The following is a 26,446-nucleotide window of genomic DNA, read 5'->3' as shown; positions in this document are numbered from 1 at the left end:
GCTTTCTATAGGATCAAGAAACGTTGAAATGTCTTCATTGCGCTGCGATTTGTGCAGTGAACTAAACAGTCAATTTCCTGTAGAAAGAGAATGGAAGTTTTTAACTACTGACTTGCACCTTTAGCTCGCGCGAAGATTAATCACGGTATGAAAGATCACACTTTATTGACAGCAAAGACTTCCTCCGTCATCTTAATAATTTCCATGTCCCATCGGCCGGATCCATGTGCCCACACTTTTCTGAGCACCAATGGCTGGAAAAGTGTATGTATGCAGTTCCTGATGGTAGTAATTTCTAAAATGGCCCATAAGGTTGATTTAAGGCTCGCTGGGAGACAGATCAGCCAGAGTTTAGACAGCAGGATGCTTCATCAGGAATATGCTGTGTGTGCTGGCCCAGGATAGAGGAGGAAGGAGGGGGGGGTCTGTCCGTCTGCATCCCACACTGCTAATCAGTTTAGTTTGGGGTGAATTTCAATCAAAGGCTTTTAGCATGGACGGTCATCCGGGTGAGCAGGTGATGCTGGTAACAATAAAAACGGCTGTAATTGAGTCCAATGAGAAATGGTTTTGAAATCCCTCCCTATTTACGGCGACTCGGACGGTTTTCATTCAATTAGGCTTCCATGCTCTCCAACAGTCCGTCTTCCCCCCTCTCATCCCTTCCTCCCAATCAGTTAAAGGGAAACCAAATGAGCTCCCAGAGGAGATCAGTCCATCAATGACGCCCCACTCCAGCCACTACTGGGTGGTTTACGCCGTCAAAGAAACTCGAACATTCCTCCTGAAACCACCTCAGTTCTTTAATCCGGGACAGTTAGCCAATACGCATTAGTCAGGAGGTTCGCTAACGTACAGTTTCAACCCGGGACAGTGTAATGGACCACTGATCAAAGTTGAATAACAAGATTTCCGGCTGTAAACTCTCGTCGACCCACATGCTTCATTAGGAAAGCAGCTCCCTCTTGTTTGTGGCTCGTAACACCACAACAATGAAGACTCGTTCAGGGCTCATTTGCATTTGAAATGGGACCAGAAAAGGAAGGCAATTACGAGGGGAATTAAATCTTTTCCATAAATTCAGTTGGTTTGAGCAGGAGTGCGTCCAGACCTGGTGTCCGCATTGCGTAGTGCTGCGGCTGGAAATGGGCCCTGAGTCACCGACCCGAGCGAGGGGAGTGGAGGGGGGGGGCTTGATCCGCATCCATAAAAGGCTTTTAATGAAGCTTTTTTAAATGCTGTAGTCATTCATTCAGTCATACATATTAGAGTGGATGAAGCCTCGGGGCATTGGAAAATTATTGAGTTACCTGCTAATGTGAGAATATAAATGATGGAGGACGGAAATTATACAGAACATTTAAAATAAAATCACATGATTCATTACCTTCCCTTCAGTTTTATTTATACTCACAGAAGTTTGCCAAGTGGCAAAATGGCCTGGCAATTGATTTTATTTCTTCTTTTTTTTAATGTAGGAAGAATTTTTGCTCTCGGCTTTTTACTGGTTAAATCTCTTTTTTAGAAGAAAGAAGACATTGAGAAAAAGACAGATATTAACTTTACTTTAAATGTTTAAACATCATAAATTACTTTAGCATACACAAGCATAGAATATTCAGGTTTTTATATCTTGCTATTCATACTAAGTGAAAAAGGATATGATCATGAATTTGAGTTGCTTTTATTCATTTCTAGCTCACAATGAAGACTTCAACATATAAAAGATTCTCATTCAATCATCCCAGCTACATTTGGGCAGAAAAAAAAATACAAAGACGAAACCTTTTCTTAATCAATATGTATGTATGTTTAACTGGAAAAATAAAACAGGAGTTCCAATAAACCTTCATTGAGTCATTAATGAGCGGAAAGGATTAGCACGAGATCATAGATTTATCATTTTCCTGCCAAGAGCAGACCAACAACAGGCACTTCAGACATTCCTCTTGGCTTCAGATGGATGTCAACAATACAAAATCAAATGAATATCCATAAATTATGGTTTCTAGATAGATTTTCATCCTGTCATTTTTTGTATTCTGTATTTGTAAACCAGAGAGCTTATTCATCCGGCAAGAATGTCAGCGGTTCGTAATCGACCTGATTTTTATCTCCGAGGATCTTCTGTAGGAAAGGAACGACTTTAAACAGATTAATGTGGAAATCTCTGGAGTTCTCTTTGGACTCAAACAAGCCACCGCCGTCGCACACCTCCTGTGTACCCCAGCTGACCAATGCGACCTGTGAGATAATAACAAGGAGGAATTGATCACTTGAAAATAGAATCTTCTTTCTGTCAACCCCAACGGTTTCCATGGTAACGTGCATTAGTGATCAGACAATAGATATGATTCAACAATTGAAGTATTGACCTGTATGGTGCGTTCCTCAACGTCCTTAAACACGGCTCCTCCAGAGTCACCTGTCACACAATCATTAGAACATACATATTTAGAAGGACTCTATCAGTGCCGTCAGAATATTGAATGGTTGAATTGAACATTTTAATTGTTGAAAATTTGACATTTTATTATTGATTTTGTGGTTTTTAACATTTAATATTTTTTTTTAGTAATGGAAATCAATAAAATCTATATTTGAAAGTTAAATTTTTTCCCTTTTTAAAACTTTTATTGACTTAAAAAAAAAAGATATTATTTTCAAAATGGTTATGTTTTTTTAATCTTCTAATTCCAAAAATTGAAAAAAAAAAAGAAAAAAGTACAGTACTATCGGAACTTTCAGCCGATCTTGCAGCTATGGAAGTATATCAGTGCCATCAGAATATTGAATGGTTGAATTTAACACACACTCATTTTGATATTTTACTTTTAATAATTCAAAAATGTTTTTTCTAGCTTCAATATTTTTCGATTTGTAGCCTTTTAAATTCAATTTTTTAAATTTCGAAGCCTTTCAAATTCAATATAAATGGGCGTATAATAGTGCCATGAGACAAAACTCAAATGAGTACTGAGCTACTTGCTTGTACTTTCAGCCAATCATGCCACACACAGACAAACAGGTGACATCATTGAAGCGCTGACGGGTCAAATTTGTGATCGTCAGGTTTTTTCTGGTTGCACCATTATATCCGCATTTATACTGGATTTCAAAGGCCATGAAATAAAAGTGATTAACTCCAGAACATTTATTTGAATTTCAACGTTACAATATTTAAAATGTTGAATTCAACCATTCAATATTCTGATGGGACTGATATACTTCCATATGCGGTGCTCATGTTCATTTATTGGTATTAGAATATAGAAATCTGTATGAAAAATAATAATAATTTGGGAAATTATTTAAAATTGTTTTATTCAAATAAGTCCAAATTCAACATTTCTATAACACATTTGAGTTCAATTATTCAATGGAACTCAATACAACTAAATTAATAACCCTTGAAATCTTAAATTCTACCATTCAATATTCTGATTGCATCCTCAGTAATGGTCTTTTTTTTTTTTTTTAAATAATAAAAATCCTGGTGGACTTTTGGAGAAACAACTATCGTTAAAATGTATGATGAAAGCAAGGAATTAAGAAATAAGATGATACCTTTACAGGCTATGTGATCCCTGTAATGGTCCAAACCACCAGTACACAAGAAGTTCTCAGTCACAGCCATCTCAGGCTGTTTGGTGGTCATTCCCTTTGCTGTCAGTGCATGTTTGATGCAATCTGGTCTCTTGAGTGGAGAGATGGAAAGTGTGAGACAAGTCATTTGAAACTTAACTTTAGATAAACGACAGGACTCACTTTATCCTGGAGTTTGGCGTGGACATCTTTTGGATCCACTACATTTTCGGTCCTGGTCAGGAAACTGAGACGTTCTATATCGTTATTCAAAACTAATTCCTCTGCAAGAAAAAAATTGTATAATATTGTCACCAGACACGTCATGTGACAAGGTAGAAGAACTGATGTTCTTCATGGCAGAATCAAAAGTCTGGTGTTACTGTTATAGAACCGTATTATATTAAATTTCAAGACTAAGAATATAAAAAAAAAGTTGAATTTAGAAAATGCATTTTCGATTATTTTTGACAATTTTCCAATCAACCTCTGTATGTTTTTGGATTGTGGGAGGAAAACTTATTGCCCGTATTAAACATAAATTTTAACAGATTGTTAATTTTTTTTATTTAAATAATTTTTATACCGTTTATGTTTCATACTGAAAAAAAAAAGTGAGTTCTGCCCATTTACCTTGTTTCTTGCAGGTTCCATCAACCAGTTTCAGGGCATCATTGGTTTCTTGAGTGCAGGGAATACATATGCTTCTAAGATAAGAGCAACAAACACACATTACACATGAAAAGGATTGATCCACGTCATGAAATAGTTTGTTATACCTGACGGCAGGAGAAATCTTTACGTAGTCAGTCAACTGGATCAGAGCCACGTCATAGTCATAAAACTCCGGCACACCATCACCCACCCTGGCATCCACTTTGTAGTCGGGATGTAGGTAGAAATCTTTAACTTCCTTAACTGTAGGAAGTAGATTTGAAAGTGGGTCAGAGACAGTGTCTGCATATGGGAGTTGCAGGACATTGCAGTTGCACTGTTCTAACACAGGGGTGAGCCAGAAAAAGTGTTTTCAATACATATTTCTGCCATAAACACACATTTAGGTTATGTTTATGTTATGTTATGTCTAGAAATGTTTTCATTTGATAATAATAGTTATAGAAATTGAATATAGGTATTGTCAGACTCTTACTTTTGTTGTCCCCATCATCGATCTCAACAGACACATGCTCGGGTAAATCATCATGTTGGAAGCAGTGAGCGGCGGTCAGAATGAACTTTGAAGAGACCAGAGAGCCCAGACAGTTCCTCGTCTTACTATTTTTCTAAAAAGAAATGAAATTCATGAATCATGTCAATAACACAGACTGGTTTATTTCTAGTAACCTGGATTAATACAAAGGCCACCCATGGGAACATTCTCCTCTTGCTGTCCGCGGTAGTTGATTCATACCGACGGTGTAGACCACACAATTCCATGACTTGTGATTCATCTGTGCAAAAAAAACCAAAGATTTATCTTTACAAGATATTTAGGGTTTTATCAAATTTGCTGAAGCACAGGTATTTACTTGTTAATCATTGGGTTGTGTTTTTTATTTTATCTGCTTAAAGCATTTTTAGCTCTCATGTGCTTTTAAACACTAAGACAAACTCATCCAGCCTCGGTTTTTAATCTTTATCTTTGCAAACACACACCTGAGGCTTCAATTACTCTTTTATTCTACCCTGATGAAACAGTTAGGAAGTGATTGAAATACTGAAGGCATCATCAGGCACCATCATCGATTACTCACCGATAATGTCGTCAAACATCTCCTCCAATTTCACACCTGTGGGCAATTTGTAGTAATGTCTATTACCGAGCCCGACCGTGAGCGGCTGCAGCGTTCGGTCTATGATGTTTGTCCCGATGGCAAATATGTAGATGTCTGGAAGAAAAACAAGGCGACAGGAAGAGGGAAATTGTCAAATCAAGGTAAAAGGACCTAAAGTAACTAAATGGCATACAATAATACCAAGCATTGTTTCTTAAATCAACTATGATTACACCACCAGGTTTAGGGATGGTTTTGGTTATCTGTCTGTTTGTTAGAAAACTAACTCAAACTTTTTAGAGAGTATTTCTGTAGCATTTTCAGAAAACATATTGGGACGTAGCAGATAATATTTAAACTCGAGTTAGGGTTAAGGTAGAGGTTAAGGTCACGGTGAGGTTGGAGTTATGGCTAGGGTTAGGGTTCTGCTTGGGGTTAGATTTAGGTTAGACTAAGGTCATGGAATGGGTTAGATTATGGTTAAAGTTAGGTTTTAAGGTCCGATAAGGGTTAGATAAGGGTATGGTTAGGGTAAGTGTTAGGTTTATGGTTGGAGTTAGATTGGGATTAGTGTTAGTGGGTTAGAGTTGATTGACCCTTAGGGTTAGGGTTGAATAAAGGAGGGTTTTTAAGATATATATTTTAATTCACTCTTCATTCCCTTCACTCAGTTTTTGCCTTGAGCCAATATTACAAACACAAAGTTTCTCACCCAAATATTCCTCCCTGGATGGAGCATTTTCTGATCGATTATGGTTCATGTAGACCATGTTCTTGATCTTTTCAATGGTGGGTGCAGGACTCCCCCCCATGTTAAAGGCTCCTTTGATAGAACAGGTTGGTCACATTTAAAAAGCATGTGAAAAAATTATGTTGAATGAACATTTTCTTTTACCATCAGTGAAAATGATTATAACATGTCGTTGCTTTTTAAAAACTTCATCTCCAACTCTTGTTTTTATGTAACCCGTTTTTTGCAAGATTTTTTGAAAAGCGTTGTTCAGGTTTGTTCCGAAGCCTTTCTCTGTCAAAACAAAGACACAAAGCATAAGCGAAACATTAACCTACATTTATGATGTTCACTCACCCGTTATTTTGAAGCTTTTTATCTTCTCTTCCACCGTGTTGAGTTGAATTTTGCCGTCATAAAAATCCAGAATGTTGACAGCATTATGCACGTCGGAGGAGAAGAAATTGATATCATAGTTTGGCGTCACAGTGAAAGAAGAAATCTGTACCCGACGACAGAAAAAGTGTTTGTAGTTAATTTTATCCTGCGAGCTTTGAAGTTCTGCTGTGTAAAGGAAATTCTTCCTCAAGGATAAAGACGCTTATGGTTGTTATTTTTTCTTGAGTAATTGATTCATTTATCAGCAGAAAACGATGCCAACTGGCTCTGAGCCAAGAGGCATCAGTCAACATTATGAAGTGCAATTCTAAACCAAATTTACTTCTAATGGGCTTGTTGTTCTGACAGCCAAATGGGATGAGATTGTTTCTCTACATGTTATATATGAACGCTGTGCCAAAAAACATATTCATGATATTGATATATTCCCTCAAATTATTTTAAGGGGTCAAGAAAAACTCTATACTACAAAGGAGAAACAAAATGAGAAAAGCCCTATAAAATATATACATTTATAAGGTTGTATTTAAATTGTAATTGTTAACACAAATAAATGCTAAATGAAATCAGTCATAGGGCCGCATGTCGCCCGCCTTACATTGGGCTAAGATCCCCCTCACCTTTCTAATGAGTGATAACACAGCTTTAGTGGCATTTTCAAACTGCTCCTCGTTGATGCTCCCTGATATATCAATGCCGATGAAGATGTTTAATGTTTCGTCTTTGGAGATCCTGATCGTCCTTCCTTGTTGGGTTTCATCTGATTGGCAAAAATGTTAAAGTCAGATGGTTTGGAGTTTATGAAGATTTGGATAAAGAAGGATAAAGATGTCAGAAAAATATATCAATGAGATCAGAACACACACATCACACATAAAATTTCAAAATAAGAAGAAATTGCACATTATAATTTAACAAAGAAGAAATTAGAAAGATTTTTTTATAATCTTTTAAGATGTGACAACAAAGATACTAGGAATAATTACAAGGGAAATATTGTCTTAGAAAAATAGTGTTACCCACCTGGCTCCAAAGTAGTAAGAGTGTTTATGATGGATTTACCAAATGCCAATGTAACCTCCAGTGAAGTATCATATGCAAATTTTGCTGCAATGTACAAGAAAAATCTGTTCACGGTCACTTTTATTTTGGTACAAAAAAAATCCCATAAGGTATGATATAAGATAAATGTGTTATTAGAGTAAAATGACATTCAGATGGTTCCTAATACTATGTGTTGTTTATGTCATTGGTTGCCCTTCTCGCTTTACTTACAGTAACATTCTGGTTCTGATCCAGTCCACTGGCCGTTCTCCAGACAGACCCTCTCGCTGGAGCCAATCAGTAACAGACCTCCATTGCAAGCATACGTCACCTTGCTGTTTGTTAGAAAACTAGTTCCTGATCTTGTGGCACCAGGCGGAATTCCAGGGTCCGCACATATGTGTCCGCCTGTCATGAGTAACACATTTTAAAATAGTGAATACATCAAAGTAATGGTTTGAAGGATTTCTTACATATTTTATTTGTCCACCAAAAATCATAAATCATTTTTTATTCATCTCGAACTCACTGGTAAGACTGCAGATGGGGGTCGAACCACTCCACTTCCCATTTGGTAAACAGGTCCGCTTGGATGATCCTCGGAGTGGATACCCGGAGTAGCACTCGTATGTGGTCACGTTGCCAACGAAGTATCTGTCCTGAGGAGGGAGAACCATCCCACTTGGCAGATGGGTGGGATCTGGACATTCAACCACTGCCCGAGAATTTGAGTCATTAGAAAGAACACATCGCCTCACGTTCACAAACACTCACACCGGCAGGACTGAGGTTTTCTTTTCCTGAACGCAGGGCTCCAGGTGTTGTCCCACTGGCACGTACGGAACATTTCGGGGGACGGGTAGTAATTCAGGGGACAGTGATACACAAGCAGACTGCCGACCGACAGCTCCTTGGTCAGTGTGTAGTTGCCTCCTTCAATTTCAACCTGTGTCGCTGGACAATCGCACCACACACCTCTGCCTAGAAATAGCACGAGATCACAATCTAGTTCAATATCAACGTTAAGGAAATGTTGCTAATTATCCATTATGTATTATATTAAGTTTAATTTGTTTTTCCGTTATAAAGAAGCTCATTATTTAGGAGAGCATTTTATTTATACCTATGAAATCAAAAATCAGAGAAAAAGAAAATAATACGCAAGCTTTAATTTTGTCATTGAAGATGTAGATTTAGTCTAAGAACACATCACTCTATTCCTACACCATGTGCACATATTTCCACATATAAAACTACATTTTTGTGTCACTGATTTTTGCTAACATGCTAACACAAATATAGCAATAACTTGCTAGCAAATGATTTAAGCTACAATTCGCTCCATTAAGTCTACATAGCATTCAATATTTTGTTTTAAATACAAATTAAACTGTAGTATTTTTTCAGTAGTTACGTTTTAATTTGATTATAAAACATTGTTAAAGGCATATAAACTGCCATTTTAAGAAATGAATGAACTCATTTAAAAGTATGAAAAGTATTTGGAATTTCAATGAAACCATAACTGTTGTAAAATAAAAATTGAACTGATGCATACCAATAGATTATATTTAAATTTCTTATAAAACACTTTTCTTGAAATTAAAATAATCAGGATCTTTGTAGAAAGAAAATTTCCCATACATTATTTATAAACATTTACTCATTTATTTTATATATTCTGGTAGTCATTCTTGACCATCATGAACATGTAGCTTTCTAGTAATTATATTTTTGGTCAATTTAAATTTTTACTTTTTGTCATTCTCATCATATATGTCAATCTTTGTTCCAATGAAAATAATTCTGATTCTGATCAGTTGATGTAGATTTCTTAATAAATAAATCCCAGAAATAAAAATAAATAAATATTGAATGTACAAATAAGTGCTCACCCATCAGCAGACATGAAATAGCTGCAACGACAAACTTGGAGAGAATTGGTTCCATGACAACTCCACATACGGAATGATTGAAGACTGTTGCTTATGAATCTGATGCTGTTGCACAAATAAGGTTCAGGTTACATATTACCAAACAGCAAATAAGAGGAAATCAATTTTAGTTCCTGATAAGAAAGCAGACCAATACAATAGAGAAAGTTTCTTTTTTTAGCAGACCTACAGATACAATAACATAACACGTGTATTTGCTTAAAACAATAACAACTTTTTAATTAAAGTGACCATAACTAGATGTGAGCTTTCTTTGTGATAAGGTAGAAGCTTCCACTATGTGTACACACTAGGTCACATGTGCCACAGAAAGTTGTGAAACAAGACAAAGTACAAGTACTTCATCATTTCCCAAAATAAGGTGGGGAATTCCATTAAAGCTTATTTACATTTTGTTTTAAGGTTGACAAAGGTTCACATATATCTTTTATTTTTTATTTTTTATGTAACCAATTCTCTTTTAATGATCAATGTTACATTATGGATGTTTTATTTGTACAAATATTGTTATCATTGTTATTATATTCACCTTTGCCATGATTTGTGTTTTTATGTTTTAAGGTACATATTCAATTAAGGAGTTCTCCACTAACGCCAATTAATGTTTTTTTTTAAATATAATAACTTGTGTTTTAATTATTTATATTCAGAAAGTATTGCAGAAATCGTTCAATTCAATGTTAATTATATGTCCACTAGAGGGCAGCAAGAGGTTGCTTTATTGTGTCTTTCTGCGAAGGAAGTGACGTCTTTCGACTGCCGGTGAGGCAGAGACGCGCCAAATTTGGGAGCGATCATCGTCGAGACAGACGCTTGTACTTTTATTTTCTGTTGTGGCATAAGATATAAAAACAGTTCTAGGAAACGATCGAAATAAGGTAAACTAGCTGTCATGTCTGCCTCTTTCTGTTTGACGATCTCTCTGTGCGATGAATGTTTCAGTTGTTGACAGACTGTTCTTGCCTGTTATTTATTTGTTTTCTTGTTTGTTCAGCATGGCGGTGCCTTTTGTGCAGGACTGGGATGTTGTTCAGACTTTGGGGGAAGGAGCTTACGGAGAGTATGACATCTTTGTTGGAGTTTCTTTCATCGATTTTTTGTTTTCGTTTTGTGTGACGTTACCTCTAAAAAGCCAATATATTGAAATTGTTTTTATTTTGACAGAGTGAGGCTGCTGGTGAACAGACACAGTGAAGAAGCAGTTGCAGTGAAAGTCATTGACACCTCACAGGCGAAGGAATGTGCGGAGAACGTAAAGAAGGAAGTTTGCATCCATAAGGTTCGTTGAACGACACAATGTTTTGTTGAAACAAGTTGTAAAAAACATTGAATTGTTCATTTTAACTTGAAATAACGTATATTCAAATCACATTCCCGACTTAGGATCACTTCGTTTTAAGAATTTAATTATATTTTAAATGTTCTTTTTGTTGTAGTAGTGTTTATTGTCTTGTCTACTGTTTATTATTGTTGATATATTTATCATTTTTTATTTCTTTTTTGTGTCTTCTCTCCTGGACTACTGCAACAGTTTATTTTCATGTCTTAACAAGAAGGATCTGTCTCGCCTGCAGTTGATACAAAACTCTGCAGCGAGAATTCTGATTCGCTCTAGTAGAAGAACTCGCATTTCTCCGATCCTTAAAACTCTTCACTGGCTTCCAGTTTCTTTCAGGATCAACTTTAAAATTCTAGTTCTTACTTTCAGATCTATTCATGGTCAGGCTCCTCCTTACATCACTGATCTGATCCAGCCTTACACCTCAGCTCGGGCTCTGAGGTCTGTGGATCAGAATCTACTGATGGTTCCACGCACACGGTTCAGGACCTGAGGAGAGAAATCCTTCCAGACTGTTGCTCCTAAGCTTTGGAACGATCTTCCTCTCTCTTTGCTCTTGATGGATCTACTGACTCCTTCAAGAAACATCTTAAGACGTTTTTATTTGTTCAGGCTTTTCCTTGATTTTCTGGAACTCCTGTTGTGTTATCAGTTTTATCTTGACCTTTAAAGTGTATACTTTATTGAATATTGTTTTGATTGTTTAAGCGCTTTGTGACCCTGGTCTGGAAAAGCACTATACAAATAAAAATTGCTTACTTACTATATTGTCTTGTGAACTGCTCCATATTTCCTACTGTGGGAAGTATAAAGGCATGTCAATCCATCAATCAATCAATTTTTTTGGCTTCATAGATGATGAATCATCAGAATATTGTGCGCTTTTTTGGCTCCCGGCAAGAAGGACAAACCGTCTACTTGTTCCTAGAGTACTGCAGTGGAGGAGAGCTATTTGACAGAATTGGTAAGTTCATACTTGCATTAAAAATATATTTATATTTTCTTCTTTAGCCTTTAAGAAAATTATAGTTTAGACCTGTATCCGTGAAGTGCTATTTGTGATGCAGGATTTACACGTTGATTCATGTCACTCCTAGAGCCAGACCTTGGGATGCCAGAAAAAGACGCTCACCGTTTTTTCCAGCAGCTGGTTGCCGCAGTGGTGAGTGGAAGAGGTGAGTGATGTGTTGTTGCTGCTCGTGTTGACACCAGAGCTCATCTGCAGGAGTATCTCCACGGCATGGGCATCAGCCACAGAGACATCAAACCAGAAAACATTTTACTAGATGATAAAGGTGAGGAAACGGCCTCATAATAAATGAGTTTAAAAATATATATATATTTGTAATTTTTTCTACTCGGCAGATAACCTGAAGTTGACAGATTTTGGACTGGCAACCATGTTTCGATTTAAGGGGCGTGAGCGTCGCCTCAATCGACTGTGTGGGACACTACCCTACGTGGCTCCAGAGCTTCTGGGCCAATCGGAGTACAAGGCTCAGCCTGCAGACGTTTGGTCTTGTGGGATTGTGCTCACTGCCATGTTGGCTGGAGGTACGAGGGCTGTTTATTGTTTAACTCTTTGGTTCTTCTGGAGTTTAAAAGGAACGAATTGACCCATAAAAGGTTGAATAGATTGTTTTATTTTTTCCGAAGAAGGCGGACAAATAACTACTTTTTTTTTTTGTTCTTCATTAAATGTTGGTTCACTATTCCATTAATTATATGGTTGTATTGCAATATTTATTTTTTTCTGTTGTGACTACACAAATCTCCCCACTGTCACACAAATGAACGTCTATCCTATTGACGCAACATGTAATCATCTGTTCTTGTCCAATTATGATGAAAAACAAAAGTTTAATTATTGTGCTTGCAGACAAAAAAAATCTATGGTGTGTCCCAAATCACACACTTCTGCACTTGGACTTTATATTTTGAGTGCACAAGGGCGTCCTCATTGAGCAGTGTGTAAAAATGCGGTGTGCTATGCGCACTCAAACAACCGGAAAATTAAGTGTGGATTGACAGTGTAGTGATGTCTTCGGAGCAGATACCTGAGTAAATACCTCATGAAAACTCTAATTTTACCAGAAAACAACACAACAACAGTACTCGGAAAATGAAACACGATTTAATAACGTGTTGCGATTGGCGAAAAGCGCTGTCAAGGGGCGGCAATAGGGTTCCAACAGCCGGTTGCAATCAGCGTTAAAAAGTAGTAGAAGAAGAAGCTGTCGAGTCATGTCCGGTAAGTGTGTAGCGCTAGTGTTTGATTTGAGACGGTACTACCCTGTCGAAATTTGTGCACTGTCTTACAATGTACTGTAAAGCAGTGCACTTGGAGAAGTGCGTCATTTGAGACACTAGAGTGTCAAGGCCTCTTTGGTGGTGTTCAAACCTGCTCGTTCTTAAGGTCAAAGGTCGACAGACGACTGTCATTGTCGTACCAAGAGATTTCATAGGTATTTTTTTAATGGTAAACATGTTTTTTCGTTGTTCATGTTACAGAGTTGCCCTGGGACCAGCCCACTGAGAGCTGTCAAGAGTACTCAGACTGGCTCCAAAAGAAAACCTATCTGCCCCCCTGGAAGAAAATCCAGCCCATGCCTCTTTGTAAGTTCAAGATTATATAACTGAGATTACATAGCCTGGAGGGGGGGGGGGGGTCAAGGGTTTAATGAAGGGTTAGCGGAATAGTCTCTTCATAACATCTACTTAGCCTCTGTGTACTCTGTTTTTTTAATTTTAATAAAAATGGAGTTTTACTCATTTCAAGTGGAACCAGATACACTAAAAGCTCTAATCCCTGTTTAGTTTCCAATAGCCTTGTGTGTACTGTGGATACTGGACTCTAGAGAAAGCATTATTTTTAAAGGATAATTCGTTCTCGTTTTTCTTCCGCCGTTCAGGTTTGCTGTCGAAATTACTTCTGCCGAATCCGGCGAGCCGTCTGACCATCCCGCTGATCCAGAAGGACCGCTGGTTTACTCAAGGCAAGTGAGACTTGATGGACTTTCATAGAAGAAAGGATAATTTAGGAAAATAAATAATTAAGAAGATAATTAAGATGAACATCATCATACATCCCATTACAGACAGTTTGGTGAATACAGTGATGCAGTAGTGACCCTTTATTTTTAGTAGTGACCATTTATTTTTGTTCTCCTGATTTATTTAACATTTATTTAATCTCAATTGCATATGAGTTGCCATTCCCTCTCAACAACCATGACCTGAACAGCTTGCGTAAAGCTTTGCCGCCCAGCCAACCAATCACAGAAGTGTACCAATTAGCCTTGCTTAATAGAGCATTGTGTAGAAAAGCATCATGGGAGTTGACTGTTTGGTTGACACCAAGGACCCCTTGCAACTTTGTACTTGGATATGCAGTACAAAGAAAACTTTATATGTTCCCCTTGTGTCATTTTTGATACAAAATGTTTTTTTATAGGTGTGAAAGAGCCCCCCACAGGCAAGAGCTCGGAACACAAACAAGCTCGCTCAGATTTTATATCACGGACCGGCAGGCAAGTGTCTTTTCATGGATTTAGAATGTTTGATTTATTGTTGTTTTAAAGATGCTCATGCGATCTCTTTCAGCGATGACAGGATGCAGGTGTCCAGTTCTCAGCCTGACTTCGCAGCAAGTGGTCCAGAAACCGTAGCCCTGAACGGTAACTGTGGTAGCCACGTTAGCTTCTCGCAGCCCATCAAGCCAGAGCACATGCTGCTGGGGAGTCAGCTGATGGGAACGCCAGGAGCAAGTCAGGTCTACACCTTTTTTTTAAGGATAATAGCTTTGTTTATTGTTTATAATAGATTTTAAAGTGTTTTCTATGTTGTTCGCAGACACCTTGGCAAAGGTTGGTCCGAAGAATGACTCGTTTCTTCACCACGGCGGACGCGGACGCGTCTCTTACCGCCCTCAAAGACGTCTGCTCTGGCTTGGCTTTGTGTTTTAAAGTCTCGTGCGATAGACAGGTTTGTGATCACAGGTTTCTTCATCAATTAAGTTGGTATTTGATGGATATTAAGCACAAAACCTTCCACCACTTGACTTGTCTTCAGGTGACGGTGAGCACCCTGGACAGGCGCAACAACAAACTGATCTTTAAAGTCTACTTGCTGGAATTGAACCAGCGTATACTTCTGGACTTTAGGTTGTCAAAGGTGAGTTTGAATCATTTGTTTGTTTCCTTCTTTTTTTCACTGTACTTCTACAGTGATGAGATGATTTTCATCATTGGGTTGTTTAAGTCAAGAGTTTAATGGAAGCCTATAAGTTCCATTAGAATATTGCATGGTTGAATTTATTCTCTCTTTTTGTGTTGCATAATTTGAATTCAATCATTTGTATACTTTAAGGTTTAATTTAGTTTGTTTTGAATTATTTAAGATTCAAAATTGGATTATTTCAAAAATTTTTTTTTTTTTTACACATAGTAATTAATACTGTTATTCCAAAAATCCAAAAATATATTTACTAAATTCAACATTTATGTTTCATAGCCTTTTACACTCAATATAATAGTATTTTCTTTTAGCTGGTATATAAGTCAAAACATGTTTATAAACAGTATATATTTAAAAAAAATTCTTTTTACACATAGTTTCTCATTTAATGATTCCATATAAACTTCCTAATGTTCTACATGTTCAACATTTTAACTGTTAAATTAACCCTTGTGTTATCTTAGGGTCAAGGTGACCCGGAGGCCCAAAAACAAATGTGTTTGTGGTATCTCTGGGTCACCTTGACCTTGAGATAACACAGGGGTTGAACCATTTAATATTCTGATGGCACTGATATACTTCCGTTGAATTGACACCTTTTCTGTATTTCCAGGGCGACGGCCTGGAGTTTAAACGTCAGTTCGTGAAGATAAAGCAGAAGCTTGGAGACATCGTCAGTAATCAGAAGATCGTCCTGCCCATCGTATGATCGACCGCTTGACAAACCACAAGTGATGTTTGTTTTTAAAAAAAGCTTTGCTTGGAGTTTTATTCTCCTGTAAACATGTGATGAATTTTTAACGCATCATGTTCCAAGTTACGAGTGTGAAAGAAAAGCCTTGTATTCGGTCTTGTCTGTGTTCAGGGTTGCACATGTTGTCCTACATTCTTATTGTTGTGTTTGACATGTTCTCAGTCTTGAATAAATTATTAAGAGAATAGTTGTGATCCCTCTTGGTTCCCCCTGACCTTGTTAAAGTACTTTAAAGGGACAACAAAATGAAAGGCATCCAACAAAATGGCAGGGAACAAATTGGGGCAATTTTGTAATGCTAGCAATTATCCTTAGCATCAATGCTAAAAAGAGCTTTTGGCTGTCCCAACAAGTTAAGATATTATTTGTAGTTTTAATAAAAAACACAATTATTGGTAGACTCTTTTATTCACATATCAAAAAGCCACAAAAGATTTAGAAAATAAAATACAGAATTATTTTTCCAACTGCGGTTCTATGAGGAGTTTAAAGAATGTGCTAATCTTTAAAAGTGAAACGTTATTTTCAAGCGTTAAAATGGAACATTTTGACAATAAAACTAGGATCCAGTAGCCTTGACGGTGATGGTGACGTTGACCGGTTCATCGTCTGCTGTCGGAAGTGGTGGTGCGGTGGGAAGTGTGGCACTTTGTGCTGGAATTGTTAGCGGCGAAGCTGCTCTGGGCAAAGCCATCGCTGGTGCTGATGTGGGACGAGAAACATTTTATTAAGTTTTGAATATCAATTAATTTCATTTCACTACATACGCCTGATAAGAATTCAGTCCAATAGTGTAACGTTTATGTGAATTTTAACAAATATAAAGAGCAGAACAATGTAATTAAATGTTTAAGAACAACTTGCCAGGTGTAGACGATCCGGCAAAATCTTCGATTCCTCCATCAGTCCCACTGACCACCTCATCATCGGGAAAGTTAATATTCTCTCTGGACTGACTGTGCTGCCTAAAAATGCAACTCTTGTTAACACAACAGGTACGACCGACATCATCACAAGTGTACTCACATGCCAAACAGCATGTCGTGTAATCCTGCAGGGAGAACACCAACGTTACAAGAACACAATTTGTTGTTTTTTTTAAACAATTGTTTAAGTCACTCACTCGGGTTGTTGTTGCGGTTTCGGATGATGTAGATGAGCAGCAGCACCGTGGCGATGGCTGCGAAGAGCATCCCTCCGATGCCTGCTCCGATCACGGCTGGTAAGGAATTGTTGCGGGGTTCGGCTGCAACACACCAAAGTTACACGTGGCAAACATCTGACTGGGACAATCGCTTATTTCACAGTGGTTCTAAACTCATGACTGAATTTCAAAAACAGTATTATTTAAAAAAAAAAAGTTTACCATATTGTGCAGGGTTTTTTGGTTTTTGGTGTTTTAACTTTTTGGATTAATCTTGCTTGTCAGGAGTCACCAACCTTTTTTGTACTACACTAAGTTAAATTTCTACATTATATTCGACCTTCAGCCTGAACCTTCTGATAAAAACAACTAAAAAAGTGATATAGAGTTTGTCACTAGTTTTTTGTTTTTTTTCCTAAACAAGCTGCTTTGTGATGATTCCCTTAGTGACATTTTACTTTGTCAAGACATTATCTATCTTGTGTTGTCGGGGTGGTACCAGATGAATTTGGCGTGACCTCCTAATGACGTACAGCTACCTGCAATCTCCCATTCATCCCCTTCATTAACGCGGGACTCTCCATAGCCCAGCGTCAGCTCGTTTTACAGTTGGGTCTTTCTTTCCCAGAGATTTTAGGTACTTGGTTTTGGTCAGTTTTATTTTGTTCATTGACTTTCTCTTTGTTTTAGTAGTTCGTGCGTCTGGCTACATCCCTGTTTCTGGACTCCGCCGCCATCTAACGGACATTTGTTAGAGGCGTGTTTTGTGGGAACTGGAGTCTTGGATTTGTAAATTAATTAGTATATTTGGTAATTAAAGCATTGTTTGTGCATTTTCATTCTCTAGAGAAAATACAACCTTTTTTAAAAAAGGCTTTTCAGAGAATAACATGATCAGAACAGAGATTATCTAAATTATTTTTTCATTCTGTGCAGTCCGATAAACAATCATTTTTTTTCCAAAACAGGCCTTTGAATTACCCAAGAGTCACTTGGATTGAACTTTATTTCCACTGTCAGATGAAAGTAGCACAAGTTGAGAGCCACTGTGACAAGTTGACATTGTTGTTTAAGCACACAGGGAAAGAGGTAGAGAGCAGATTTGAGAGTTAAAGATGTGACATGTGTGAGAATGTTTGCGTGCGCGTCTGTCACCTACATGGATAACACAAAAAAATAGGAAAGAAGATGTTAATGGTTATTTCTCAAGTGTCATCATGAGTGTCTTACGCCTCACTCCACTAACTATACCTGGAGTCTTGGCCGCAGAAGGGTGTCCCAGGGTTCGGTGGTTAACGGGCGTGACCCGGAACTCATACGTGAACGTCGGGGTCAGACTTCCCACCATGTGAAATCTCACGTCTGGATCCTTGACGATACGGCTGTACCAGACAGGACTACTGATCCTTCCTGCTGTGAAGTCGTCGCCGTCTCTTCTTCTCCCCGGTTTCTCCGACAACCATCTGTGCTCCAGGACGAACCCCGTCCAGCCCGCCTCGCCGTCCACCTCCCACTCCAGCTCCACCTCGTTCCGCTGACGACTGTTGTACACAACGTTTACCAGTGTGGCGTTCGGCGGCATCGGGTGTCCTGTGCGAGGAATGAAAGTGCTTTGGTAAGAAAAGTCAGTGATCCAGATGTCTTGCTTTCCAGGGGCTGCTTTAGCTTCTCCTGAATTATTTGCCAGTAAAGATTATTCAAACGCACCACAAGGGATACCACAGACACCTCTGGGTCACCTTGACCCTGAGTTAAGATCTTACTCTTGACGACCAAGGTCACGTTGATTTCCGTCCCTCCGACCGCGTTGGAGGTGGAGCACCGGTACTCGCCACTGTCTTGAGCCTCGTCGGTGTCCCTCACGGTCAGGTTGGCCCACGCCGAAGCCCTCCTCAGCTGGTACTTGGACGTGTCCCTCACGTCCAGGCCCTGATTGTTAAACCAAGTGATCTCATTGGTCGGAAGGTAGTTTTCCCTGAGGCTGCAGGTCAGCTGCACGTCACTGCCCTCCAGCACGGACACAACTCTGCGCTGAGTCAGCAACACTGGCGCCTCTGAAGGACACACAAAAAAAGAAGGACATGAGCATTTTTTTAAGGAACGATTCTTGTTGCATACATGCCTGCGTGGAGCGGAAAAGTGGGACAAGAAAAATGAGTCTTACAATTTAGGATATGATGCATGAGATTGCCCTTAGCCGTTGCCTCCCTAATGGCAGGACCACCACAGAGACTTTCTTTAGAGTTAATTCTATTTACAGCAATGGCTGATGATGCGGTTGTTTTTACTGTCTGAAAAGGGTTTTGTTTAAAAAAAAAAAAAAGATGTATCTTCTCTAAAGTTACATCAATCTGTGACTATTGATTGTTTCAATCAAGTTAACTAATATATTGCCAACATTTAACTGGTCTGAGGTGTAGAAAAGGTCGGGAACTCCTGATACATAAAAGATTTAAGTGAAAATATAACAAAAATCTAAGACTTGTTGGTGCTATTCTGGTGCATAATAACAAAACATTATAGTTATAATTTTGATTAGGGAATAAATACGAACTATTGATGAACTAATTACTTAATTATTTACTAATCAAGAATTAAAGTCTTCATTAGATACCAGCATGCTAAAAAGTACAACGTGAGTAATATGTTGCAAATTGTGATTCCCTCAATTGTTCATTTGTTGAGACCTGTTTTTTAAATATATTTTACAGTTTTATTTCAACTGTAAAGTGTCTTAAAAAAACGTTGTAAGGATTTGACACTTTAAATAAAACATTAAAACGAATTATAACACATATACTTATACGTTTATTGTTGGCTAATTCGTTTTCCCTAATATTAAGGGTTATTAAAAGTATTTTACTTCTTTACTTTTTTTGTATTTTATTTATGGAGGTTCATTTGTTGCTTCATGATTCAGAAAAATAAACAATAAAAAAAAAAGTAAAAAAATATTTTATGTGTTTATGCCATTTTTATTGAAAAGAGAAAATGCTTTTTTTTTTTTAAATCAAATTTACCCCCATCCTTCTGCTTGTCAGTGTTGGTTATGCTTTGTCACACAATGTAGGATTTCAATATGAAATACTTACCCTGTCCTTACCCTGTTACTAATAAAGTGTTCCATTGTGCCGGTGTAACACAGAAACATGAGTTTCTGAGCTGAAACCCTTCATAAATGGCGCTACATTGTAAGTCTGTTTTCATTCTATCGTGACACAGAAGCCTGTAATATTTACGCTCCTGAACTCTTACCAAGTGTAAGTCTGCAGGTCTTAGTCTCGACCAGTAGTGGGTGTTTGACATGGCAGGTGTACGGGTTCCCACTTCGAGCAGTGCCATACCGGAGCACCAGGATGTTGGAGTTTTCTTGGCCAGTCTTCTCCTGACCACCAGGACCCTCCCACCACACCAGAGCTTTAGGGGCCCCGCCGTCCCAGGAGCAGGAGAGCATCAGATGCTCTCTGCTGTTTGTCACATAGGCGTAACAGACCGGATCTGCTGGAGGGATATCTAGTGGAAGGATAGAAGAACTCAATGTCTTCAAACTTGAATTTACTAAAGTTACTTGTATACTATACTATATACATTTTTTTTACAATATTGCGCCAACATTGTAACATACCGTGATGTCACACGATATATATATACATTTTGGCAAATATGAGCATGTTTTGTTTAATGTTTGATGCTCTGTAAATGATGTCTTTATATATTCTGTTTGTGTTTGTTGTTTTTGATGACGCGACTTCACGGCAGGGCCGTCCAGCTTCTCTGCACCTCACCGTGGGAGGTTTACTGTTGGATTTACTGTTGATCGCAGCCTTTTTTGGACCTTAAGTTGGACAGGAACATTGGACTTTGATCACAGGGTTTTTGACAGTGGGGTTGTTGTGGGTGTTTAACTAGTTTTGTTTCCTGTTTTGTTTAATCCCTCCGTTGAGGAGCGCTATTTGTTAAATTTCCAGATAAGGTTAATAAGAAAATATATTTTTGATTTCCTTCAATATCAGCTTCAGGTGTGGTCAGTCTTCATTTAAATTAACTATTATTATTTGAGACGGTTACATGATCTAGTTAGTTTTCCAGATTCAGTAAATACATTTTACATTTAAGACTATTAACCTAAAATCGAAATCGTGTATTTCTTTACCTAAATCATAAATCTAAAATCCACATTTCAATAATTTAACAGTAATATTAATACAACAAGTTATTTTATTATTTAATTGATATATTTAGATTTCAGATTATTTAGACCATTGAAGTTTCTTCAATTAATTTGAATTAATTAATTTATATATATATATATATATATATATATATATACAGTTATTTATTTATTTATTATTATTATTGTTATTATTATTATTTATTGTTTTATTGTAGAGAGAAATATTTGAAATATTATTATTTTTTTCTAAGCAACTTCTTTTTCATTTAATAAAGAAACAGATATACCAATGATTTGTCACAAAAGCACTAAATATTTTTTGGGAAAAACTTTGCTTCCCCAAATTTGTAAGCATCAGAACTATTGAAATTTAAATTTAAAATATACTTCAACTGACATACTTTTTGAAGCTAGAAATGATTAAATAAATAAAACAAAACAATAATTTCCAGTTCTCTCACATGTCCTGGTGTTGCACTCTGTTGACTGTGTGAGTGCAGGATGTGAACCCAGGCACGTAAACGAGCTGCTGGTCGTCGCTGTTCCGCCTATGGGCCGCAAGAGGGCAGTGTTCGTTAACGTCTGTCGTCTGGTCTCGACCTGCTGCCCTTCCAAATTCAGGTCTCCATCCCATCTCAGTGACGCAGCCGGGAACCCACCCGACCAGGAACAGATCAGTTTTATCGAGGTGTGATTGACAGCTGGCTCCACAGAGCAGACTGGAGGTCCGTCTGGCGGATCTGTGGGGGAAACATAGAACAAGTAGGGGTGTGTATTGGCAAGAATCTGGCCATATGATAGTTATCACGATACATGGGGAGAAATACAATATATTGTAATATATTTCAATATATTGTGTTAGTTTACAGACCACATGACTCTTGATAACGGCTTTTAATTTGTTTTCCAACAAAACATGTCCAAACATCAACTTTAAAAGCTGCTGGAGTCGACTGTATCCTCTCGTCCTCAGTCGACACCTGGATCTTGTAGGATTTCATTGTTCTTATAGCTGCGGAGGATGTAATGAATTCTGCCATCTAGTGGCCGGAAGTCTAAGTGAGCTCAGGGACGACGGCTGGAATCACAGCGAGTTACCTGCCAGAGAGTCCCATCAACTTCTCGAAGATCCAAACCGAAGAATTCTTCTGGACTTGCACCGCCATCCCCTTCACTGCTGTGTGTGTGTGTGTGTGTGTGTGTTCATTAAGTGTTGGGATTGTTTGAGGGAAGACGTGGTTCGAAAAGAAGAGGGAAGAGAGGAGAGGAAGCGTCACCATTGCAGGTCAAAGGTCACACTCACAGTAGACGGTCAGGCTGATGGTTTTCTTGGAGCGGGTGTTGAGGTAGGTGTTCTGAGCCAGGCAGGCGTAGTCGCCGGTGTGCATGCGCAGGATCTTGGTGATGGTGAACTGGGGTCCACTGTAGACCTGCGAGTTGTTGTAGAACCACACGTACTGACTGGGTGGATTGGACTGAGCCTGGCACAGCAAGGAAACGGTCTCTCTCTCCAGCGCCGAGTACCCTCGCTCGTTCACTGTGTACGGGGTCACGTCGATCTGAGGCATGTCCGGGCCAACTGAGGACAGAGAAGGTTTTTTTCTGTTTATCAAGTTTTATTTCAAAGCCTCTTTCCACACACTCACAGATGATGTCCATCCAGATCCGGTCAGAGAGCTCACTGTTGACCGGGTTTCGGGCCAAACATCGGTACCAGCCGGTGTGGTTTCGATTGACGTTGGTGACGTTGACCACGCTGACGTTGCTCTGGGCGAACGTTGTTGTGTTTCCCACCCGGGTCTCATGTTGCCACACGTACTCTATCGGCCCGGTGCCGTTGTCCAGATTACAGCGCATCCACAAGGTGGCGCCCTCGACCGGAGAAACTTCGCTGACCAGCAGGTACGGTTTTGTGACAGGAACTGTCCACGATAGACAAGAGTTAGACTTCAATTCTCACGCAAAAAGAGTCTCAACCCTTGTGTTATCTTTGGGTCAAAGTGACCCGGGAAAAAAACACCTTGACCCTGAAATAACACAAGGGTTAAGGGTAACAATGTTAACAAGGAGAATCATTTTACCACATTAATACAATTGGATGCTCTGGAACTCGCTTGCACAACACATAGAAGAAGCTAGCAAGAACCAGAAGCTCCTTCTGCACCACTAAGAGATACAAATCTTCAAATGTCGATAATAAAATACGGAAATAAAGCCAAAGATTTGTCTCGACGTCGACACGGGGACTTGCCTTACCCTGCACTGTTAGATGGACATAATAATAATAAATCTTTGGATCCTGCTCGATGTCGTAAATGGCCTGACAGGTGAACAGACCCTGAGCGGCCACAGGAAGCTTCTCGATGCTGACCGCCGCACTCGCTGAGATGAGGGTCACTTGTCCGAGGGTCTGGGCCAGTTTTTGGAACCTGGGTCCCTTTCCCAAATCGTACACCACAGCCTTTATCACCTCGGTTCCGGGTTTGGTGAAACTCCATATGTACATGTCGGGCACAGTGGGCCCACACTCCAGAATCACGGCCTTGTTGACCACCCCGAACACCCGGGTGTCCCGATAGACCACCTCCCCCTTGACATTGATCTTCTGGGCTGGAGGAGAGAGGACACACAAACGTGAGAGCGCGTGTGTGATACGGAAACAGAGATGGAGGTGTCATCTGTCCAGTTGGTGTTGAATTACTAGATTAGTTACTACACAATGTAAAATATATACAATTCAAAGAAGCTTTTTCAAATTATATTTACCTTTCCTATTTCTTTATTGTTAAACTCTTAGTAAGTAAGTAAGTAAGTCATTTTTATTTGTATAGCGCTTTTCCAGACCAGGGTCACAAAGCGCTTAAACAATCAAAACAATATTCAATAAAGTATATACTTTAAAGGGCAAGATAAAACTGATAACAGAACAGGAGTTCCAGAAAATCACGGAATCAAATAGACAGTTATTTAATTTAAAATATAGACCACACAGTCTTACTATTTACTGATTTAAATGTGCGGTACCTGTTAAATTAAATGTTATAAAATGTGTTATAAGGTGTGATATATAAGCATAAACTTGGCGTTTTTACTCACATATATTTGAAATTAATATAAAGTTTGTGTTTTTTTTAAACAGTAAAGCTACCAAAAATATGCATTTCTGAACTTTTGTGAAATTGTGGATTCTTCAGGGATATTTAACTATATTATTTGAATATAAGACGTTTGAAGATGTTTTCAATGTTTAAAAAAAAAATCCATTATTTACATGTTTGCTTACTGTCACGTTCATCTTAAGTCCGGCTAGCTTGCGACTAGATCAGATGGATATCTGCTCTTCTTACTGCGGGAAAAATATTGAATCAAACAGAATATTTACCAGAGATGACGCCGCAGAAAAGGCTGATGACAAAGAAGAAGGTCGGCCCTGTCAGTGGGGCCACCATGGTACCACCATCATCCTCTGCCCAAACAAACTCCCTCTGAAGATCTTTAACAAACTTCTCTTCAAAGTTTTGACTATTCCTTCGCTCAGATCCAAAGGTTGTGAAGGAAATCCAGCACTGACTGAGAGTAGGAAGGACCAAGTCAACTGATTTGAGCTCAATTATTCATGTGTTTTTCCTTTCGTTGGCTCCCTCTTTCTCCCTGCAGGAGGGCTTGAATGACACGCTGATACCAGCTCATCCATTATAGAGGACGCACCAATGAACGCACCTGCACATTAACTAATAGACGACTCTGGAATCGGAACATTCCTCCATGTATTGACGCACCAATATGTAAATTTACTCATATTTGTTGTATCTTTTTTTTTTAATCCAGATTTCTCCTGAGAGCTTTAAATAAAATATAAAGTAATAATAAAACGTTACTTGTTTTATTCTTTTTAACACAAAAATATGTCCATCATATTAAAAGAATACTTGATCAACATTTATTTTTAGCATTTGTAGTATTGGAAATAAGCTGTGATAGGCGAGGAAGAGTTGTTTGAGCTTGCAATTCACCATTCAAGCAAGTGTTTAAATCTTTAAAATATTTGTGCATCTGTTAAATGTTTACAGATATTTACAATGTCTTTTTGTGTAGTACAAAGAAAACATTGTAAATATCTATAAAATGTTTACAGATTTTTTACAATGTTTTTTTGGGTAATACAATAAAAACATTGTCAATTTAAATAACTTAATTACAAGAATATATATATATATATATGGTGACTTAAGGTCACTGTTCTGACTGAAGCTCTGTCACTGAAGGAATGACAATGAAATTCCTTTCTTTACAATAAATGAATAAGTATTTATTTATGTTGACGGAAGAACAACCTTCTTAGACAAATATGAAATGTGAATAAATGTCAAATACAAGTGTAAAGATAATATTTGTTTTAGTTAAAGACAAGTAAAACGAGATACAACTCATTCAAGTTTATCATCTAACACAGAAGACTACACAACAGACCACCATATCAAACTAAAGTCCTATGGTTTACTCTGGACGATCCACTGATGGGATTAGGGTTAAAATAGATAACAAATCTCACAACAGGGACTGTACACAATGACCTGAAAAACTCCCACTCACACTTTCTTTTTTTTAGAGATAAGAAAGTGTTTTCTGATTGTCTGAGAGGAGCTTATTTTAAAACTCTCCGCCTGACAGGGACTAGAAAAAAGTATATTAAGTGGATCTGTGAGCGGTAACATGACACGGTTGTCATGAATGAATGCAGGGCTGTGATCAGCTTTCCGTCATTCGGCTCAGAGAAAAAGAGCTGCAACAATACCTGACTTGATGCTCTGTGTGAGGGGTTAAGTCGGCCAATTAAAGTCAATTTAAAATGTAAACTATACTTGTTTAATCACCAGTATTAAGGCCAGAGCTAAGATAGTTTATTATTAAAATAAGAGTATAACAGAGGTGGGCAGTAAGATTTCCTCTGTTGTGAAAGGAGAGTCAAGGCTAAGGAAAGAGCCTTAATATGAAAAAAATAGAAACATTTAAACTATACTTACACACTATACTATACTATACTTAAAAACAAGTATTAATGCCCAGAATAAGATTTTTGATTGGCTCGTCCTTTCTCTGTAATGTGGAGGAGGCTTAAGCCAAAGAAACAGCCTTAATGCAAAACCTTGATAAATGTTAATTAATTAATTAAACTAACACAAGGAAAAAGAAAACCTTTTTTTCAACAATTTTATGTTGTTTTTTTGTGATATTCTTTAGATACAATTTCAAATTTCATCTTTTTATGCAGTGTCGTGACAGTGTTAAAAAATACAAAATAAAAAAAAAA

At 38.1% G+C, this 26,446-nt stretch overlaps 3 protein-coding genes across 3 annotated transcripts; 1 reads left to right on the top strand and 2 right to left on the bottom strand.

Moving 5' to 3' along the window:
• Positions 1–1,668: 1,668 nt before the first annotated feature.
• On the bottom strand, positions 1,669–9,537 carry cfbl (complement factor b, like). Its single transcript, XM_087807396.1, has 18 exons — positions 9,429–9,537; positions 8,308–8,514; positions 8,063–8,248; positions 7,765–7,941; positions 7,513–7,596; positions 7,110–7,249; positions 6,448–6,592; positions 6,256–6,384; positions 6,073–6,183; positions 5,340–5,474; positions 4,930–5,036; positions 4,736–4,868; positions 4,365–4,503; positions 4,219–4,292; positions 3,769–3,869; positions 3,568–3,697; positions 2,376–2,425; positions 1,669–2,244 (listed from the first exon to the last, which is right to left on the bottom strand). The coding sequence occupies exons 1-18, from the start codon at positions 9,481–9,483 to the stop codon at positions 2,065–2,067; spliced, it is 2,283 nt and encodes a 760-aa protein (XP_087663522.1). The 5' UTR covers positions 9,484–9,537; the 3' UTR covers positions 1,669–2,064.
• A 926-nt stretch (positions 9,538–10,463) lies between these two features.
• On the top strand, positions 10,464–16,002 carry chek1 (checkpoint kinase 1). Its single transcript, XM_087807213.1, has 13 exons — positions 10,464–10,548; positions 10,653–10,767; positions 11,683–11,791; positions 11,925–11,989; positions 12,053–12,122; positions 12,193–12,381; positions 13,339–13,443; positions 13,740–13,823; positions 14,282–14,357; positions 14,431–14,599; positions 14,680–14,811; positions 14,899–15,000; positions 15,677–16,002. Exons 1-13 carry the CDS (start codon positions 10,484–10,486, stop codon positions 15,770–15,772), a joined length of 1,377 nt encoding a protein of 458 aa, XP_087663339.1. The 5' UTR covers positions 10,464–10,483; the 3' UTR covers positions 15,773–16,002.
• A 374-nt stretch (positions 16,003–16,376) lies between these two features.
• On the bottom strand, positions 16,377–24,596 carry vsig10l2 (V-set and immunoglobulin domain containing 10 like 2). Its single transcript, XM_087808137.1, has 12 exons — positions 24,518–24,596; positions 23,392–23,745; positions 22,782–23,057; positions 22,439–22,714; positions 21,597–21,875; positions 20,217–20,474; positions 18,725–19,015; positions 18,213–18,551; positions 16,941–17,063; positions 16,844–16,868; positions 16,682–16,782; positions 16,377–16,519 (listed from the first exon to the last, which is right to left on the bottom strand). Exons 1-12 carry the CDS (start codon positions 24,582–24,584, stop codon positions 16,377–16,379), a joined length of 2,532 nt encoding a protein of 843 aa, XP_087664263.1. The 5' UTR covers positions 24,585–24,596.
• Positions 24,597–26,446: the final 1,850 nt, after the last annotated feature.

Source organism: Callionymus lyra, chromosome 14, assembly GCF_982586985.1.
Source record: "Callionymus lyra chromosome 14, fCalLyr1.hap1.1, whole genome shotgun sequence".
Classification (NCBI taxonomy): Eukaryota; Metazoa; Chordata; class Actinopteri; order Syngnathiformes; family Callionymidae; genus Callionymus; species Callionymus lyra.
This window is presented reverse-complemented; position numbering and strand designations above follow the sequence as displayed.